Source organism: Macaca mulatta, chromosome 17, assembly GCF_049350105.2.
Source record: "Macaca mulatta isolate MMU2019108-1 chromosome 17, T2T-MMU8v2.0, whole genome shotgun sequence".
NCBI classification, from domain to species: domain Eukaryota; kingdom Metazoa; phylum Chordata; class Mammalia; order Primates; family Cercopithecidae; genus Macaca; species Macaca mulatta.
The window spans coordinates 18,374,279-18,395,456 of record NC_133422.1 but is presented as its reverse complement, the minus strand read 5'-3'; the positions used below and the strand labels follow the sequence as shown (position 1 = coordinate 18,395,456).

Here is a 21,178-nt window from a genome sequence, read left to right as displayed (position 1 = left end):
CTGAATATTTCTTTAATGAATGAACATACAAATAAATGAGATGGCAAAATCAGATATAGTTTTAATAACAGCTGAAGCTAGATGTAGTGTAGCTGCATAAAAGTTAATCACACTTCATTGCTGTTAACAGATAACTATCCTGTTAACCAATAAGGTAAATAATCTGAATTGGGAGGTTGGAGAAGGCAGAAAACCCTTACAAAGTGTGTTAGATTTTCATTTACAAAGAAAAATGCAGGAACTTGACAACATTTTATGGTAGTAGCTTTAGCTACTGAGAACACATTTAAAAAATCAATTATCTATCATGTTGTTCCTAGCAAAAGCAATTACCAGTTGATAAAATGTGTTTGCACAGTGATTACCTTGAGCTAAGATGCCAAATTTGGGAAGGACTAGAGGAAGGCAAGTAATGTCTGCTAGGCGCTTGGCCTGGGCTCTGTGGGATTGTTGAGGACAAACAGACCTGGGTCAGTACCGGCTTGCTGTGGGGGCTGTTTACTGAGGTGGTCAATAAAACCATGAAGCCTCTCTGAAGCACATGGAGTCTGTGCTGATGGTTTGCTTTTTATTTTTCTCCATTTTTCCATCCTTAAGGCTGAAATGCAAAAGTTTGGAAGGCCCTCATGACATTCTAAAATAGAGTGTAAAGTAGAATTTACCAAGCATTTACTTTGCTTTCCTTCAGTTGCCATCTCATGAAATATGCTTGCATTCAGCACTGATCTGCCTGTATTCAGATGAAGCTGTAGACCACTGTTGTTAGGACACGGATTTGCACCGTTTTACAAACAGTGGGTGTGGATGTAATCTGGCGTGTATTTTCATGAACGCTGTCAGGCGGCATATTTGTACCAAGAACAAAGGAAAAAGTTCATCTGGGTTTCTTGCAATTGAATCTGTGACCATATCCATTCCTCATATTCACTTTAATGCCCAGATAAGCATTATGATGTGTTTAACAGCATAAGTTTATAAGCTACATGAACCTGGGCTGGTTATTTGAATTCTCTTTGCTTCAGCTTCCTAATCTGTAAACAAAAAACAACAACAACAACAAAACAAAGAAAAAAGGCAAAAATAGTACTTATCTCAAAGGGTTGTTCTGAGGCTAGAATGAGTTGAAATATACAAAGTATTTAGAAGAATGGCAGGCACGTAGTAAACGATAAATAAATGTAAGCTATTACAATTATCATTGTCGTTGCTGTTATTGTTAGTACTATTATTAGATATTTTGTTCTCTTCATTATAAGCCAAAGCTAATGGAGGAAAATTAGGGCAATATCTCAGAGGGTTGAATTTCTTCTACTTTAATTTTTATTTCTTTCTCCCTCACCTATGTGTAAATCATATATGTGTGTATGTTGAGGTGAGGGTGTAGGAGAATATCAACAGCAAGGGGAAAAGTAGAAGCTTAACCTCAAGGAAGAAGGTAGAAGAAAATGGGATGGCCATCTGTGATGGTTAATTTTTGGTTTCAGCTTTACCAGATTAAGGGATACTCAGAGAGTGGGTAAAGCATTATTTCTGGGTGTCTCCAAGAGAGTGTTTCCAGAAAAGATTGGCATTTGAATCTGTGGACTGAATAAGGAAGACCCATCCTCACTCAGTGTGGGTGGGCACCACCAAATTGGCTGAGGCCTAGACAGACAAAAAAGGAAAAGAAAAGGACAAAAACAGTACTTATCTCAAAGTATTGCTGTGAATTCTCTCTCTCTCCTGGAGCTGGGACACCCTTCTTTTCCTTCTCTTGCATATCAGAACTCCAAGTTCTCTGGTGTTTAGACTTGGGGACTTTACCTGGGTTCTTAGGCCTTTGGCATCTTGGAGTGGGCCACACCACTGGCTTCCCTGGTTCTCCATCTTGCAGATGGCCTGCCATGGAACTGTTCAGTCTCTACGATCTCTAGAGCTAATTCTCACAAGGAACCCCTTCTCATCTACCTATTCTGTCTCTGGGGAGAACCCTGACTAACACAATATCTCAAGCTTCACTCCAAGAGAGTAAGCAACATGTTTTATTAAATTGTATTACCATTTAATTTACAATAAGGATTTTAGAATTTTATAACAAGATCCTAAAATCGCAATGATTTACTCTGAATCTGGTGATCACTCTGATATTGATCATCATGGTTATGCTATTAAATTTATGTTTAACAATGAAAAGTAGAAGAAGTCTTTCAGAAGGAACTCAAACAAGTTAGCCATCTTCCTTAAGAAAGTAGCGCAAACTATCAAGAACCGAATTATGTTGTAATTCTTATATTGTACTCTCTCCTAATATTATGGAACGTAAGCTTTTCTAACAGGCAAAACTTAACTGAAAACCTACAATTGCTGATTTTCACCTAATGGAGTAGAATCGTTGTCAGCTCCAATAGAGAAGCAGAGTAATGACTTTTCTAGCTGGCAGAAGTCACAGGAAGAAAAAAAAATACTGAACACAAATAATTTGATACAGGAACTGGAATTTTAAAAACTTAGCAAAGTATAGTCACTTTAGCTAATCTAAATTTTATAGTAAGATTTGATTTGAAGAATGAACACAGTAGAGGGCATGCTTTGCCTTCAAAATAAAACAGCCTTGCTACCTTAAAAAAGTGGACAGATATCATAGGATAAAGCTTAGGCAGGCAAGTGCAGGGTTTTTGTTATTGATAGGAAAGGCTACCTGAGTAACAAGTACAAAAGATGGGGAAGTGCTGCCACTTTGTGGAGAAGATAGAAAACATTGTTAAGGGTAAAAACAGACTATGAACTAGATGAGATCCACAGAGAAGCTCAATAGCATGAAGTGATTTTTTTTTTTAATTTTTTAAAAAATTTTTTGAGATGAAGTTTCACTCTTATTGCCCAGGCTGGAGTGCAATAGCGCGATCTCGGCTCACCACAACCTCTGCCTCCCGGTTCAAGCTATTCTCCTTCCTCAGCCTTCTGAACAGCTGGGATTACAGGCATGCGCCACCACGCCCAGCTAATGTTTTTTTTTTTTTTTTTTTTCTTATTTTTTGTTGACAGAGTCTTGTTCTGTAGCCTAGGCTGGAATGCAGTGGTGCAATCTCGGCTCACTGCAACCTCCACCTCTCGGGTTCAAGTGATTCTCCTGCCTCAGCCTCCTGAGTAGCTGGGGTTACAGGCGCCTGCCACCACACCCGGCTAATTTTTGTGTGTTTTTTTAGTAGAGACGGGGTTTCTCCATGTTGGTCAGGCTGCTCTCGAACACCTGACCTCAGGTGATCCGCCGGCCTCGGCCTCCCAAAGTGCTCTGATTACACGCGTGAGCCACCGCACCTGGTGTATGAAGTGATTTTAAAAGGAATGAGAACTATAATGTAATCCTATTTCTATATCCAATTTTGTTTATGCCAATAGATGCTGTGATGTAAGCAAGAATCTGAGAGAAAAACAACCAGAAAGGAAATAGAAATAATTTAGTAAAGGATTGGAAGCAGCTTTGAAAGGAAGACCTGAAGGAGCTAGAGATACCTGATCTGTAAAGAAAAAGGCTAAGGTAGATTTGTTAACATGAGCCTTTATTTTTCTTATGTGGATTGAATCTTTATTTTTCCATGTTTCTTTCAGGTGGCAAAAACAGGTTAGGAAAGAGGAATCTACAGAATAAACACTTATAAGTGTTTAAGTAACTTGCTCAAAGACATATAACTAGAAAATATCAGAGCCAAATTTTGGTCAGCATTTGCTTGATTCTAATATCTAGATTCCACCATCTTATACTGCCTCTCTATTGCTATTTCTATTGGCATTTTTAGCAATCCCTGCAAGTTACTAAATATTGCTGCTTTTTGACAAGCTGGCCATGGTCATGTCTTACCACCTCTGAGTCCAACTCAACATCAACACCAGCTGAGCTTGTCGAAGTCCACAGCTTTACTCTGGGATTACCTCATACTAGTTATCTAGTTTTTCCTTGCTACTAGTTGTTGTAAATTTCAACACCTTATAAATATAGCACAAAAAATGCAGCGTCACTTTAGCTCAATCTGGAAGGGCATTATATAGTTTGTATACCATTCAACACTTCAATGCATAAACCTACTTATGTAACTCCTTGTTTAGTTCAGGCAAGTTACAGCATTGCTTTTAGTTCAAACACTCAAAACAATTTTAAATCATGCCCTACATATTTTAGGTTCTCTATTGTAACCCTGAAGAAGATCTTGCTTCCTTATCATTTTAACAACTTTGTTGCTGATGATGGGGTAGGGGTGAGGATTGTGGGTGTGTATGAGTATTTTTTGTGTGAATGTCTGTGTAGGATGAAGAAGAATCAGTAACTGTAGAGTGAAAATAAAAACAAGCTTTTAATAAAAACACTTTCGACTATGTTAATAATAGATAAATGAATCAAAAAGCGAGAAAGAGGAGAAAAACAGAAAGAAAAGAAAGGAGAGTGAAAAAGGAGGCTAGAAGAAGAGAAAATTTTATAAAAGTAAGAGAAGAAGAAAGTTAGAAAAGAGGGAGAAAAATTAGACTGACTCCCAGGATTGCAAAACCTCACTTTAGGTGGCTCATGATACAACATCACAGGCATCTACACATAAACACAAAAAACAGATAGTGTATACTTTGAAGAGAAGTCAGTATTTGGATTTTTATAATATCAGAGTAGATTTTGAGCTTAAGGCAATAATTATACAGCATCCTTTTGACATAGATATAATATCTCTAACCCATTGTCCAAAACGACATATATTCTGGTCCATTGTTCAGAAATAGATATGGATTTTGACACCATGTCAGTTGGCGGTCCCCTGTTGTCAGTAATGACCTACACCACCAAGATGGAAAACTGGAGTTGGGACTTAGTACAAATCTGTGTGACAAAACAAACCAATTGGTTTGTCCAGTGACCAAACTCAGGTGTTATAAATCTGTACCTGTCCATCCGTTCCAATGGTGCCACCACAGTCAGCAAGGAGTTCTGACATGTCATAGTAGCTAACGAACTCCCATAAACAGGCCTCTAGGTTCAGGTTCCGGTAGAAGCGTAAGGTATTGGAACCTCTGATAGACAAGCTGTACTGGTAAGGATATGTCTCTCCAATTATTTCCGGATTTTTGGTAGCATCAGTCAAGAAACCATAATGAGTCTTCACTTCAGTATAATCCAGGAGGTTGGAGCACTTGTGGTTTCCAACTCTTGTGCCGTCAGGGCTGAGGGTGAGCTCAAAGTTGGAAAGCTCTCTAGTGGAGATCACAGGGAGCATGCCTATGGTAAATCGAAATCACTGTTAACATTCTTTCAGGTAGCCAAGAACTTTGAACACTTTAAAACTTCTTTATCTCTTGAGAAAACAACTGTCATAAAATACCATCCAGCAGTGATGACCAAAGTGGTGTCTAGGCCCAGCGATGTGGCTCACACCTGTAATCCCAGCACTTTGGGAGGTCGAGGTAGATGGATCACCTGAGGTCAGGAGTTCAAGACCAGCCTGGCCAACATGATGAAACCCTGTCTCTACCAAAATTACAATAGCTGGGTGTGGTGGCGGGTGCCTGTAATCCCAGCTACTTGGGAGGCCGAGGCAGGAGAATTGCTTGAACCTGGAAGGCGGAGGTTGCAGTGAGCTGAGATCGTACCACTGAACTCCAGCCTGGACAGCAAGAGTGAAACTCCATCTCAAAAAAACCCCCACAAAAAACAAAAAAATAAAAAAAGTGGTATACTAAGAACCCTGGGGTTCCCCAGGAAAAATTTCAAGAGATCCACGACTTAAAAGCTATTTTCATAATGATACTAAGTTATTATGCGACTTTGCCACTCATATTCTCTCACAAGTGCGGTTTTTCGGAGACTACAAGATATGATAAATTGCAACAGATTGAATGCAGAGGCAGAGAATCCAGTTATCTTCTATTAAGTCAGACATTAATGATATCTTCAAGAATATAAAAGTACCACTCATTATTTTTTTTATAACACAGTTTTTTTAAAGGATGTATTTCATGTTAATATGTAATGTATTTCTTTTTGTTATTTTTAAATAAGTGAATAAATATTTAACAATTCCTCAGTTTTAATTTAAAATCCAATAAATATTTATAGATATCACCCACATAAACAAAATCTCTTTGAGATCTTCAATAATTTCTAAGATGTCCTGGATCATGTTGAAAACTGGCCATGCATGGGGGCTCACGTCTGTAATCCCAGCACTTTGGGAGGCCAAGGCGGGCGGATCACTTGAGGTCAGGAGTTCGAGACCAGCCTGACCAACATGACGAAACCCCGTCTCTACTCAAAATACAAAAATTAGCCAGGCATGGTGATGCACGCCTGTAATTCCAGCTACTCAGGAGACTGAGGCACGAGAATCGCTTGAACCCAAGAGGTGGAGGCTGCAGTGAGCTGAGGTCATGCTACTGCACTCTAGCCTGGGTAACAGAGTGAGACTCTGTCTCAAAAAAAAAAAAAAAAAAAAAAAAAGGTTGAAAACTACCACCATTATATAAGTACAGGCTAAAGACTGAAAATTTGTTCTGTAAAGGGTCAAATAGTAAATATTTTAGCATTGTGGTCCCTGAGGTCTCTGTTGACTGTTCAGTGCTGCCATCAGAGTGAAAGCCACTACCCTGTGAAGGAAAAACCTAACTGTGTGCAATAAAACTTTATTACGGGCCATGGATTCGAATTTCATACCATTTTTATGTTTCAAAAGTAGACTTCTTGTTTTTCCTTTTTTCCCCCAAACATTTAAAAATATAAAATATATTCCTAGCTTGCAGACCATGTGAAAACAGGGAGCAGACTGTATTTGGCCACAGGCCATAGTGTGCAGAGCCCTGGAATGAGCAATACAGCAAAAGACTATGAACCAGTTCTTCTCTTTGAGCCTTTCCCACCTGTTCCTCTCAGATTCACTCGGAGCAAAACTCTGGCCCCACAGAAGAAGTGGTCAGCCTCAACAGAACACAATTCTGGCAGAGCTGTGGCTACTGAACATTGAACACTGCATTCAGAAAATGCAAAGCCAAGTCCTAGGAGTGGCAGAAGAGACCACTCTTTCTTTTAGGAAATAACTCTTACTGGTCTGTGTTTCCCTGATGGGTCCCTACTCAGCCCTTTGCAGCTCAAGTCACACCTCCACATGGACCTAGAGATTGGGTGGTTCAGGGACCAACATTGTGCTGTAAAGGAAGGAATGCAGATTATTGACCACCTGCCCTTCCAATCCCCAGAAAAATCTCAGGTTGTGATAGGCAGACATAGCAGATGTTCTTGTTCTGGGGGAATAGATTCTACCTTGCAGCTCCTAATCATATTTCCTCTCCCTTAGCTACATAAAATATAACTAACATACCAAGTAATAAAATTAATATGAACAATTTGCTACAAGTGTAAAGTGAATTGAGTGGAAAATAACATGAAAATGCCTTCTGCACATGGTAAAATATTCATGAAGTATGATAAACTTATTGATACACACATTCTGGTCACAGCTCCCTAGCCAGAGAAAATAAACACAATATATAATACCTGTTAGTTTCATTTTTAAATTGTATTTACATATCTAGGAAATGTCTTAGTTACATGATAAATATTGAGAGAGACATAAAACTCCGGCTATAAAATTGCAACACATGTTGAAGGTAGGCACTAAGATATCAAATACTTTACTGTAACTTCAAGTTTACAATTGAAGATGCATTTGTACTCTTTCATAAAAGCTAGACTACGTACCAGTTTTGTTTTATCATGTCTGGATATGTATTACATCTATCTAATTTTAAAGAACGCTTACATTGCCATAGTTATAAAAACTGTGTAGAACAAAGCTAAAAAAGTTGAAAGAAGCAGAAGGACTTGAAGCTCAAGTTGCAAATTGAACATTTGTTGAAGCTTGGTTATTTAGAAAATGAAGGAAAATGCACCAGGTAATGAGGAGTCCGAAACAATTCCACAGATTTGCTTACCCAGGTCACCTACCATCTATGTGTGGCATTGTGACAGTGAGCTTGATAAGGCTTGTGTAGTCTGGGTCCTCAGGGCCTGTGTAGCGCAATTTAGCTGAGAACGGCTCTGCCCCAACTACCCCAGGTACACGGGGCTGACAAAGACCTTGAAAAAAAAAAACCATATTTATGCGAAAAGAAGGTAATCAATAATACCTAAAGAATGTTTTAAAAATAGGAGCTATTATTTTTCTATGTACTTTAAACTTCTCTGTGGAGTAGGGCATGGCTAAGAGTTTATATCACATCATAAGAAATTAGAAGGCCACAGGGTGAGAAGTAATCACAGCAGACAGTTTAGTGGCCACTTGACAATTTAGGGATTGTTCAAACTTTGAGGAAAAATAGTTACCATTCAATGTAACTTAATGTGTGCTGGTTATTCTAAGTCCTGGTCATATTCACAAAACCATTTAAATATAAAGTATCAACAGATACAATAAAAATGATTGAAAGTCAGTAGGATAAAAGTAAATGTAGTTAAACCAAGTAAATTTTATTTTTACTGTAGAATAATATACTTATCGTTAGTTATGTTTACATTACTTATAAGTGAACAAAACTAAAACTGCTCATTTTAGAAACAAAAACTAAAGTCTCCTTAAAAATCAGAGAGCAAACTGTGAACAGTAGAGTTTTCTCTATATATGTAATTTTTTACAGTACGTGTATTATACATTATACTCCATTTTATATTCATCTCTCTTTCTCTCTCATATTTCCCAGTGACCTTCAAGAATTTCGACATGAAACTCTTTCTCCAGCATTTCCTTTAAGAAAACAGTGGGTTTTTTATTTGAACATCATGAAAGGGACCAAGATGCTGAATTATAATTTGAAGAGAACTTGGAAAGATACAATTGCTTATCTATTAGTATAAAACAGAGAAAATAGACAAATATTTACTAGGATAGCAATGAAATCAGAGGCAGGCCCCAGCATAGAGGCTGTCTGATTTATGAAAAGAGAGAATCATTTTAAGGCATTATTTAAATATTTGATCCTGAATATACAGTAGTCGCAGATGGGACATATGACCTGTCTTTCTGCAGCAAATTTACTTTTGAATGCAGTATGCAAATGGATGATTTAGAAATAGAATCATATCTATGCAACCGTTTTTAAGAAAAATCTCATTAAAAAAATATTCTGCAGTGAAGGATTTATTTATACAGTGGATTTCCTGTCTTTCCAATGTCGTCCCCAGCCACATCCTATTCTCCATCCCCAATGTGCCTTTGCTCCAGCCTTAAATACAGTCTCTCTTGTAATACCACGGTGTTCATTTGCACATACCCTTCTACCTGGATTGCCCTTTAGCTCCCGTCCCCAGCAAAATCCTACTCACCCAACAACCAGCTGAGCTCCCTGCACGGCATGAGCTCTGTTCAGATCTGAGCCTTGTACACCATTTTGCCTTGTCTCCTGGTTTTTCCTCCTCTCCCTCTCAGAAGCTTCCCCATTTCTCTGCTTGCCATTCCCAGAATATCTCACATTCTTTCTTGTTTTTATGAGTTGTTGCTCATGCTTGGTTTCCTCTACTCTTTCCAGATTCCGCTTGAGCCTCCCCTCTTTGATGAGCCTTTCCTGACCCACTCAGGGTAAAACTAATCACTTCTACCTGTGCATTCCTGTGCCCTGTCTAGACTAAAATGTGTCTGCATCTTCAACTGGACCAAGAAATCCTCAAAAGCGGGGATCCTGTCTTCTTTATTTTATTGCCGGCACAAAGCATTGTGTCTAGCATATAATAGGTACTTAAAGGTGGAATGAATATTTTGTTTTGTAATACATAATTTTGTAAAAATGGATTTTAACTTTTAACTACATACAAAATACACGGAATATGTGGGACATTTGGAAGTCTTAATAACCAGAAAGTAGACATTTGTAATATTCCACAGTATTCCAGTGATCTTCAGGGGAAAATGGTAATGACTGACCTTCTTCTCTGCTGATGGTTACAATAGGGCTCATGAGCTCCAGGCCTTCATCCCCGTTGGTGTTCACAGCACGAGCAGCGCACTGCACCCGGGAGCCAGGCTGAAAGTATATAGAGTCCAGCGTGACCATCTTGGATGATGTAAAAAAGGTGTCGAAGTCCACTTCTCTCATCGGGCTGGTCACACCATCAGGGCCCGCAGGTGCACTAGTCAGCCACCGGTACCGGGTCAAAGTGTCATTGATGTTCTCACTTGCACAGATAGAGCCTGTTTTATCGTAGTCTGAATATTTGGGGTTGCAAGCCTGTGGAAAACAAATGACTGTGTTAGGAACAGAGTGTAGAACAGTGTGGAACACATTCTTCTCCCGTTCTCTGTCATCGAGTTTTCACTGCGGATTTCCCCAGTTTCCACATGCTGTTCATACAACTTCCGAATTTTGATTCCCAGCCATGATAGCGTTTATAAATGCTAATCTTGCATTTCAAACAGCTTATTGGATGTTTCTATTTCTAACTTAATACGTGTAAAATTTTTATTTATACCATAATCTCTTGAATTATCAGGTTTGCCAATTAACCTTATTCTCTCTTTTTTCCTCCCTCCCTTCCTGTCTCTCATCTTACCCCCCTTATCCAGTGAGTCAGGAACTCGGCTGATTATTCTTTTGCAATATTGCTTAAGTTGATGCCTTCCTTTCCATTCCCAGCAGCACTTCTCTGTCTAATTCAGGGTCTTTTCTTCCACTCCGCTGACACACGACTGCCCTGTTAACCTGCCAGCTTAACCCCTCTGATCATTCTTCTGCGTAAGAACTCTTCGCTACCCAACAAATGAAGTCCAAATTTCTTAATATGACATTGAAAACTCCCTATCCTTTGACACCAACTTATCTCTGCCTTGTTGACTCAATTAACATGCATTGTGTACCTTTTATATATAAGTGATTATAGAAGTGCTGTTGTGATATAAAAATAAGTAAGTCATAATTTTAGCTCACAAGGAGCTTATAATTTAGAGTCAAGAAAAGGTAAATTTTAGAAGTAGTGATAATTTGCTATTTCTTATGCTATCTGTTTCTAGCTGTAGCTCATGTTGCAATCCCTTCTTCCTAGAATGACCTTCCCTTATCAGACTTGCATCCTAAATGATCAGAATTCCACCTGACCATCCCAAATCTCCCCTCATATATGGAGCAGCTCTGACCTCCAATTTGTATCATTTTCATGATAGTGGTTATATCTTGCCTTATATTAGAGTTACCAATTCCTATATTCTTTTCTTCATCTATAAATATCTTGAATGCAGACCTCATATCTTATTTATTTTTCTATTGGTGACAGACTGAGATAACACACTATGTACACACCAGTTAATGAAACTTTGCTGGGTGAAGAAAGAAAAATGGGAGCTTTATTTGATTAGTGTTACGTCTGCAAAGTTCAAGGCTTAAACCATGTAGTATTTTTCTACTTTCATTTCTTCATAACAAAGCCGATGCTATATTGATTACACTTTATAATTATTTGAAATAATTATCTCACAATTTTCCTCAATTTTGTGAATCGCCTACTCACTGTGATACAGATGACAGGATAGCCCGACATGGGTCCAGCACTCTCCTTAGCTTTGGAAGTGTCATCATACATCAACAGGGACACAATTTGAGGGACAGAAGGAAAAGTGACATCTGCCATACTGCTCATTTCTTCTATATACACAATGGCTTTGGTCACCTAGAAGGAAAAGATAATTATCACTGATTAGTGAAATATTAAACTTTTGATGCTTCTACCATACAGGACAATACTCACAATCCCTGGCAAACCCATGGCCTCATTCTGATGCAAATTGTCATACTCAGTGCCCCTGGAGAGCAACTGGCCCTAAGTGGCCTGGTGCACAAGACCTTGGCACCTTGTTCACATCTTAAGGTTCCAGGGAGGGCAGCTGAGCCCAGGGCAGTCAATCCAAAGGTTGGCCAGAGGCCCACGAGGTGTTTGGGCTCTAATTTTTCTTTTCTCCAGTTGTGATGACAGTAGCTAAACCTGTCTTGGGGTTGTGAAGGGAAATTTCATGCAGGAGTCAATTCTTTGACAGTGGGAGTAGAGCTGGAGGACATTCTGAAGGAAGGATGATCAGAGAGGTCATGGGATAGTGTGAGCCTGGATGAAGCAGATGCCAGTAATAAGAAATTCTTTAAAGCAGTCAAGGACAGAAGGCACCGCCTGAAACCCAGGCAGGGGAGAATTTGAGTTCCAGACAGACGAGGAATCTATGAACATCTGCTGCTGGGCAAGGTGACAAGAATACCTTGTTGTGAACTTGCCCTGGCTCCCAAATAACCTTCCAATATCTGACTACATAGCATAGTTTCCCAAACTATCTTTACATGTATATTTTTGAAAGAAGCTTTCATCACTGGAAGTAACTTGAGTGAATATTCTTTTTACCCAAAAGAATTTCATACGCTACTACATAAAAGTAATAATAAAAGATTCATCTTATGTGATGAAGACACAAAACTATATTTGATAAAGATTGCCCATACTTGAATTTTAAATAACTTGATAAAAAGCAAGGCACTGTAGTAGAAAAACCATCAAGCAGTAAAGATTACAAAATGATAAAAAAAAAATTTAAAGAAAAAAGTTTCCCAGCTTGAACTCATACTAAAGTGAAAGAAAAAAGTAATACAGTAAATTTAAGCAAAGACATAAAAAATTAATACATTCCAAAAAGACATGTAGTTTTAAAAATTATTTCCCATGTAAAGGTCAACATTCTGTGGTATTATGTTCATTTTGAGGAAAATCTGGTTAATGAGACAATATAAAGTAAGTAAGTATAGACAACAAGATTTAGGACTGAAACATTTTGATCATGAGGCTGTGGACATCAAATTCTGATAAAGCCAGGGGTAACAGATCTTGATTTGGAGGGTTAGCAAACTGCTTTGTGGGTTTGAATATGTTTTATGAGCTGTGGCACTGAATTAATAGTTCCCTCTTTACTCTGAGATGCTACTTTCTCTCTGATGGTTAATCCCAAGGTCAATCAATTGTTACTGACTGACATGGGGAAGGGAAGTGCACTGGTTTGGGGCTCAGTGACTTCAGTCCTTGAGTTTCAACACACATTTTTCAAAGAAAAAGATAGGAATTTCTTGACTATGATCTAATCAGAAGAAAACATATTTAGGTGGTAAAAAAGGTTATGCATACCTCTTTCATGTAAGGCTTGTACAAAGTCTCCTCATTTTATTGTACACTATGTGATTGCTTTTATGCATTTTCTCTGACAAACTGCTGGCCATGAATTTACATACACATTACATTACTTACCTGAGTCTCTGCTATCATATTTTCATCAGGTTTTAGGTGAACAGTGAAGGCTTCTCTCATCTCTCTCACTCCATCAAAGATAACTTCGATTTCAACCACATGCTGGGTTTCCCCTTCCTTAAACTCAATTTCTACAAATGCAAAATCACAGATTTAAATCGTTTGCATGTGAATATTAGAAATTTTCTATCAAGCCTTTTTTTTTTTTTTTGGGGGTCTGTGGCCTGCAATGAGAAATACATTTTACACTGTGGTCCAGTATTTTTGGGTGTGTGTGTGAAACGAAATCAAATGTTTAACAAACATCACTAATTCTTACTCTATGCATTTTACTTTAATATTTTCTTGTTTCCCAAGACTTTAATTTTTCAATTTTTTTACTTCCATAGGATTTTGGGGGAACAGGTCGTGTTTGGTTGCGTGAATAAGTTCTTGAGTGGTGATTTCTGAGATTTTGTCTCACCCATCACTCGAGCAGTATACACTGTACCCAATTTGCAGTCTTGTACCCCTCACCTCCCTCCCACCCTTTCCCTGGAGTCCCAAAGGTTCATTATATCATTGTTATGCCTTTGCATCCTCATAGCTTAGCTCTCACTTATGAGTGAGAATATACAATGATTGGTTTTCCATTGCTGAGTTACTTCACTTAGAATAACGGTCTCCAGTTCCATCCAGGTTGCTGTGAATGCCTATTTTATCTGAAGGAAAATTTTAATAATAAGACATTGGTTTTTGGCCCACAGTTTGAAAATATGCTGAATTATGGGAGGGACAATCAGTAGTTCTAATATTGGGACATAATCAGAAAAATTAACATCTTATTCTCCAGAATTTCTAAACCAATAGGACTCAAGACAAATGAATATGATCACAGGTATAATAGAGTGTGAATGGGATTTACATTATGTATATATGTAGAAGAGCCAGATAAATAACTGTTGAGTTTTTTATACAATATCAAATTATATTTCAAAAAAACTTCTTTGTGTTTTCAGGGAAACGTAGACAAGTCATTTTAGATAAATGCTAGTGATTGTTTTCCCTTCACCCTGTCCTTTCTCACTAAGAAAGAATTGCTTCATTGTCATGAAAGTTAAATCTAGAATCCTAAAAAAAATCAGAATTATTTTCTTAACCACTCATTTCAAAATTACTAAAAATCATGAAAATTATCAGATTTTATTGAAGTCATAATTAAGCAGCTGATCATACTGTAAAGCATGGATAAACTACTTTGTTGGTTTTACTATACCTTTTGAGATACTGTTTCAAAAGAGAAAATATAAAGCTTATAAAGTATAATTATCCCAATTAGAAGAGTCAACAGATGCCAATTTCCGATGTAGCTGCAGTTCAGTTATTATAATTCTAAATTACAAATCCTTTAGAGTCTGGAAGAAGAAAATGAATTGCCAGTGCATTTTCTTTTTCCTGCTTCAATTTTTAAATTATCAGGTATGAGGAGCAATTTTCTTCCCTTTATCTTTAAATAATTTTCTTTTTCTTTGTAACATTAGTTCTCTGTTTCTAGATACAGCAATTATTTCTACTAGCCTTCACATATTATTTGAGCCCATCAGTCCCAGATTTCTTATACCCTGAGAGAACTTACAGTTCTTGTTCCAGAGAAGAAAATAGCTAATCATTTGCTTGATTTGACCTGTATGATGTGACATTAAAAAATTGGTTTCTAACACTTAAATATCTGGGAATTTCATAGGAAAACAGAGATTTTTGTGTTTTTTTGGCACCTTTCTGCATGGCAGGAGACTATGACCACTAGGCTGAGATAATACAGGCTTTTCTCGGCAAGGAATGGGCTTGCTAGCTTAATCACATTACAATCACTCCATTTTCTCTCATATTTTCCTTGCTTTACTCGTTTTCATTGCTTATCTTAGATGTGTAATCATTCAAGGTTTTGTAATGCCTTGAGTTATACAAACCAAATTTCTTAGAATTTAAAAAATTAAACATTTATTTTAAATATCTGTTATTGTTTTCTGATAGCATACTTGCTGGATGGTGGGCAAGTTTTCTCACTCACATTTATCTTCTTCTGTCACTTTAGACTATTTTAGTACACAAAAAATTTCAACTTTTGTCCTATATCTAATTTTTTTCTGTTTTTTGCAAAGAACTCACTTCAGTTTGAACCTTTACAGGAGAAATTAGAAAATGTTTCAGAAAAATATTTCTTAAATTTTTAGTATAAACATTATAAAACACATGTTGACATTTATTGGATAAAAGAGACCAACAGGTTTATTTAATATTTTAACTTTTTTCTGACTTTACTTTTCAGTTTACTACATAGCTATAATTTTGTTTCTGTTTAGCAAAAGGAATCATTTTACTTTCAAGAAAAACATTTTTTGTTAAAGATCATATTATCAATATTTAGAAGATTCTTCTTTCATGTAAAATCTGCTCATTATAGAAATACATTTTATATTTTATAATTCAGTAGCTAATCAGTTTTGTTTTCTCTTCTCTGGGATTATGTGTGACTTATTTCAAATATATGTTATGTTTTACATAGAGAATAATCTGGGGATAACTTTGAAGCTTGTATATTCTTTCCATATAATGGTTACAATTTGATACAAGCTCCTCTGTAGAAGACACCATTTTTTATATTGCCTCACTAACTTTGTTACTGATTCAGGGATACCTATCAGTTGTTTTCTCAGCTTTGTTTGTAAATTAGATAAAGATGAACGCCTGAAGGGCTAAGATCATCAAGAACGAATGACTCTTGATAGGGAGAGGTGGGAAAGTAGAAACCACAGTGAATACTTAGACTCCAAATAATTCATAAATGTAATTTTTGACATAAAGTTACTTTTATTTTCTAAGCAAATAATTCAGAGAGAGAGCAACTGAGAGAGAAGAACTGAGTTTTTTGTTTGTTTGTTTTCTGAGACGGAGTTTTGCTCTTGTCTCTCAGGCTGGAGTGCAATGGTGTGATCTCAGCTCACTACAGTCTCCGCCTCCCAGGTTCAAGCCATTATCCTGCCTCAGGCTCCCAAGTAGCTGGGATTACATGCACCACCACACCCAGCTAATTTTTGTATTTTTAGTAGAAACAGGGTTTCGTCATGTTGGTCAGGTTGGTCTTGAACTCCTGACCTCAGGAGATCCACCCTCCTCAGCCTCCCAAAGTGCTGGGATTACAGGTGTGAGCCAACGTGCCCAGCTAGAACTGATTTGTTTTAATTACTGATAAAAGTAAATGGCAGGCCGAGTTTGGTGGTTCACGCCTTCAATCCAGGCACTTTGGGAGGCCAAGGTGGGCAGATCACTTGAGACTAGGAGTTTGAGGCCAGCCTGGCCAACATGGTAAAACCCCATCTCTACCAAAAATACAAAAAAATTAGCTGGGCATGGTGGCACATGCCTGTAGTCCCAGCTTCTTGGGAGGCTAAGGTGGGAGGATCGCTTGAACCTAAGACATGAAGATAGCAGTGAGCTGCGATTATGCCACTGCACGCTAGCCTGGCCAACAGAGTGAGACTCTGTCTCCAAACAAAAAGAAAAAAAAAAAAGATGGTGACATGGCTCAACATTTGCAAAAAGAGAGGGATGAAAGACATCTGTAAGTGGCTCCTTTTTTGGTTTAGATTTAGATTGCTGGTGTTCTCTAAACCAAAAGAGATTATTATCACAGTTATTATGACACAGAAAAATAAGGGAATTATTATTTAATCTGGTAACCACAATGAAGGTAAAACCAATAGAAAGTCAACTCAAAACAGAAGGTTATCTAGCACATTTACTCAAAATTTCCCTAAGTCCTAACACATATACCCTGTAAGTCAAAAAGAAAAAATCTTGGAAATAAATCCCATTGTGTTTGTTTTACTAAACGATAGAAATTTAAGAGTATGTTTATATTTTAATTGAAACAGCTCAGAAACAGAAAGTCAAATACTGCTCGTTCTCACTTCTAAGTGGTAGCTAAACAATGTGTACATGTGGACATAGAGTGTGGAATGATAAACACTGAAGACCTGGGGAGGGTGGGGGAGTGGCAGGGGGTGCTTACTGAGAAATTACTTAATGGGTACAATGTACATTATTCGGGGGACGGATATACTAAAAGACTAGACTTCACTATGACACAGTATAACCGTGTAACAAAATTGCACTTGTACCCCTTACAATTACACCCCCCAAAAAAGAGTGTCCTATTTTTATTTCAATTGGATGTTTCCCTTCTTTTCCTTAAGGGCACTGGCACTGGCACACAGAGTTGGCATGATCCATCCATGAGGAGACAGGCCCTGGGAGCCCCGTACCTTCTGACACCGGGTGGTAGTCTTCTCCAGAGGTGGCTGAGCCATCCTTGGTGTGGACTCTCACAATGGAAACCTTCGAAGTGTCTCCTTGGCGAATCACTGGAATTCTTATAACCACCGACTCTCCAGGTTCTTTGGGTTCAGTGACACTAAATTTGGTTTCTCCAAATTTAATAACAGTCTCTAAAATTGCGGGAAACACAGACAAATGACATTATTAGTAAGGGGAATGCTTTTCCTCCATTTCTAATGTTAGTTTCCATGTGGGAGGGGCTTAAGGACTCTTACGCTCCTGGTTTCTCTCTGTCCCCTCACTCAAAATTAGTGATGTGTGTGGAAGGAAAAGCTGGCATATGTTGTCCAACTCCTTCCTGGGATTTAACCAGCCCCCAGAGAGCATGTGCTGCCAGCTGTCTATGTGCCATAAATTACACATGAGCAGGCCAGAAGGTGGCGGGGGAAGGGAGGAAACTGTTGGTCCCCCTGTACCCAAGGGTGTGTATAGAGTAGAGGGCCGGCATGGATGTTTGGGAATTAGTGTTTGGATGTAAGCCATATTCTCCAGCGTCAAAATGATCAGTTTTAATTGTTTATTTTGTTCCCCATTTGTTTGTCTTTTTGCTATTTCTCAACAGATTAAAAATCCTAGTCTGAAAGTAGAGGAGGCAGGGGGATTTTTCTGAGTCACTTAAAACCTTGACTTGGATGGATTTTAGTTCCCAATTTACAGTTGAACACAAAAAAAGATTTCTTACTATCAGCATCATCTCGGATCCTTACGAGAGTTTCGTTTTGTTCACCAACTGCAGCCCCAAAGGGAGAGTTGCTTTGTGGAGTGCCGAGTACCAGGCGGAGTTCCTCCACCTCCTCATAGAGCACGTCGTCCATCAGCTCAAGGATGCAAGGCTTTTCAGTCTCACCTGGAACAACAGTGTCAGCAGGTCAATCACGTCCCATAGGAATGTATCTACAACTAGAATGTGAGCACCATAAGGGCAAGAATGTGGATTTTTCCTGCCATCTCAGTGCAACAAATAGTGTTTGGCAAGTAATAAGCCTTCAGTAGATATTTGCTGAATCAGTGAATACATATTTAAGTATATGCAATGACCAGCCCTTATATGTATGGGGAATTTCTTTGCTTTCTGTCTTTAAGCTCTGCCACTCATCTTAGAAAACAAAGGAAACAGCACAAATGCCACTTTTGTTTATGAATTTTTAGCATTACATTCAGAAAGCAAGATTAGCAGCCTTGTACTGGTTGATCATTGTTAATCTGACCTCAACACCAGTTTGTAGTATTATTAACTTCTGACTTACTAAACAAATCATTGAGCTAAGTTTAATTCCTAGCATTGTAAAATCTGTACATTTCATATGCGTTTGTCCACTGAATAAGTTTTGAAGAAACCATATATCACATCACTGGGAATCAATAAGTTAATGCAGATACAAAAAGGGCATTCATTCAACCTGTTAAAAATTCATTTCACTTTCCTCATTTAGTGCACATAAAACCATGCCATACGCTTGTTGATATCAAGGAACTTGTATTTCCCTGATACCTATTTCTGAGTAAAAATTCAGCTTCTTCAAATTTCACGAAAAAACTTTAAGCTCAAGCTTACCAGGGAGGAATGTGATGATGGAGATGTCAGTGTTTGGGCGTTCTTCAAAGTCCATCATCACCTGTGCAGACCCCTGCCGGGTGTAGCATCTCACTGAAGATCTGTACTGGACATCCCCGCTCCTATGGATCATTGTAACTATCTGCCCATCACTTTCGCTGCCAGTATATATTCGTTCTTTGAATTGCATCTTAGGCACTGCAAAAACAAAGGATCAAAGTGAACGGAAATTTCCTTGTGGAAACTGGCATTTCAGAAGATGTGGTTTAGTGGAAAGAATAATGGAAAATAAGTGAGAAGAACTGGATTCTGTCTCCATTCAATCACTTGCCAATGTTTTGACCTTGAGCAAATCACTTAAGAGTTTTGATTTCCTTACCTTTGACATTTTGCTCTGCCTGTTTGGTAAAGGAAGGGTATGCAATGAAATGCTAAAAAGTAGATAAAACCACAAACCTTAGATATTTGTATCTACATGTTTCTTAGTCATGAGGCTTTCAGAATTTCCTGATATGAAGAACACTAAATATTGTGCAGATAATTATAAGCATAATTTACTCAGATCATGTGGGAAAGTTGACTGTGTGTGTGTGTGTGTGTGTGTGTGTGTGTGATTTTTAGGTGACACCTATGCTAGGTTAATTGCGTATAGGCCTCATTGACAATAGGTAAGACTCCTCCAAGCACGGTTGAAATCCTCATGATTGAAGAGTGTTCAGAATTCCCTTGTGATGATGTGCCATGTGTTCAGCAGAGAGTTGTCCCAGAACAGCATTTTTGGCACATTATCAGAGAAACTGTATGAGTGTCTAGGGGAAGGAGATGACAGAAAGTGTCCTGTGCTGTGAAGTGGGGAAAGATCACTGACACTCAGGAGTCTATGCAGTTCCACGTGGTTCCACCCATCTGCCGTGAGGGGAATTCTTGAGGCACAATCAAGATACTGATGATATCACTTTTTTTTTCTTTAAGGTTTGAGAGAAAGAATAAAAGTTTTATTCTGAGACTGTCTAATTCTATCAGAATCATCAGGAGGAGAAAGGTGTGGTCAGTTAGGGTATTTGTATGAGTTGGACTGTGTCCCCCTTAAATTCATATGTTGAAATCCCAACCCCAACACCTGAGGATGTGACCTTATTGGTAAGTTGGGTCTTGACAGACGTAATTAAGTTACAGTGAGGTCTTTAGGGTGGGCTCTAATCCAATATGACTGGTGTTCTCATAAAAAGAGGAAAATTAGACAGAGACACATACAGGGAACATGATGTGAAGAGACACAGGGACAACATGGCCATCTTCAAGCCAAGGAGAGAGGCCTGGAACCTCCGTCCCTGACAGTGCTCAGAAGGAAGCGAGCCTGCCAACACCTTAGTTTTGGACTTCTCGTCAACAACTATGAGATAATCAATTTCTGTTATTTAAGCCACCCAGACAGTGGTACTTTGTTATGGAAGCTCTAGCAAACAAACATATATATACACACACACACACACAAACACGTATATATATATATATAATATATAGTTTATCATCTTGCTTATCATATATATATATAAACCTTAGCTTATGATTTCACTTATCATTGTAAAATTAATAAACACTCACAATCGGAGACAGAGTCATTTATGGAGACTGTGGCTTTGCTGGGCTCGCCAAGGGCTGCCTTCACAGGCATACGAAGCACCAGTTCAAATTTCTCAATTCCCTCCAGCACTGGTTCTCCAAGGTCATCCAGAATGACAACACGAACAGGTTGCATGTTGACTCCAGGTGCAAAATCTAAATTACGGCTGATGCCCACGTAGTCTGTTCCAGCTATGACAGTAACAAAAAAATATTCAGTTGGGGACTAATTAAATTTCAAAAAATTATAAGACATAAATTATGTAATTATATTTATAATTCTTCTTTTAAAAAACAGAGACCAGCATAACCCTACAGAAAAGTACATTTAATACAATGCAAATAGATATCCAGAT

At 38.1% G+C, this 21,178-nt stretch overlaps 1 protein-coding gene across 1 annotated transcript in view; it reads right to left on the bottom strand.

The window, feature by feature from the left end:
- FREM2 (FRAS1 related extracellular matrix 2) overlaps positions 1–21,178 on the bottom strand; it is a 180,176-nt gene that overhangs the window by 15,106 nt on the left and 143,892 nt on the right. Inside the window, exons 8-16 of the mRNA XM_015120958.3 lie at positions 20,805–21,014; positions 19,200–19,397; positions 18,327–18,491; positions 17,572–17,754; positions 13,268–13,398; positions 11,501–11,659; positions 9,924–10,227; positions 7,955–8,086; positions 4,905–5,236 (exon numbers count right to left, since the gene is read on the bottom strand). Coding sequence (XP_014976444.3) covers positions 4,905–5,236; positions 7,955–8,086; positions 9,924–10,227; positions 11,501–11,659; positions 13,268–13,398; positions 17,572–17,754; positions 18,327–18,491; positions 19,200–19,397; positions 20,805–21,014 — 1,814 coding nt within the window. The remainder of the gene's footprint in view (positions 1–4,904; positions 5,237–7,954; positions 8,087–9,923; positions 10,228–11,500; positions 11,660–13,267; positions 13,399–17,571; positions 17,755–18,326; positions 18,492–19,199; positions 19,398–20,804; positions 21,015–21,178) is intronic.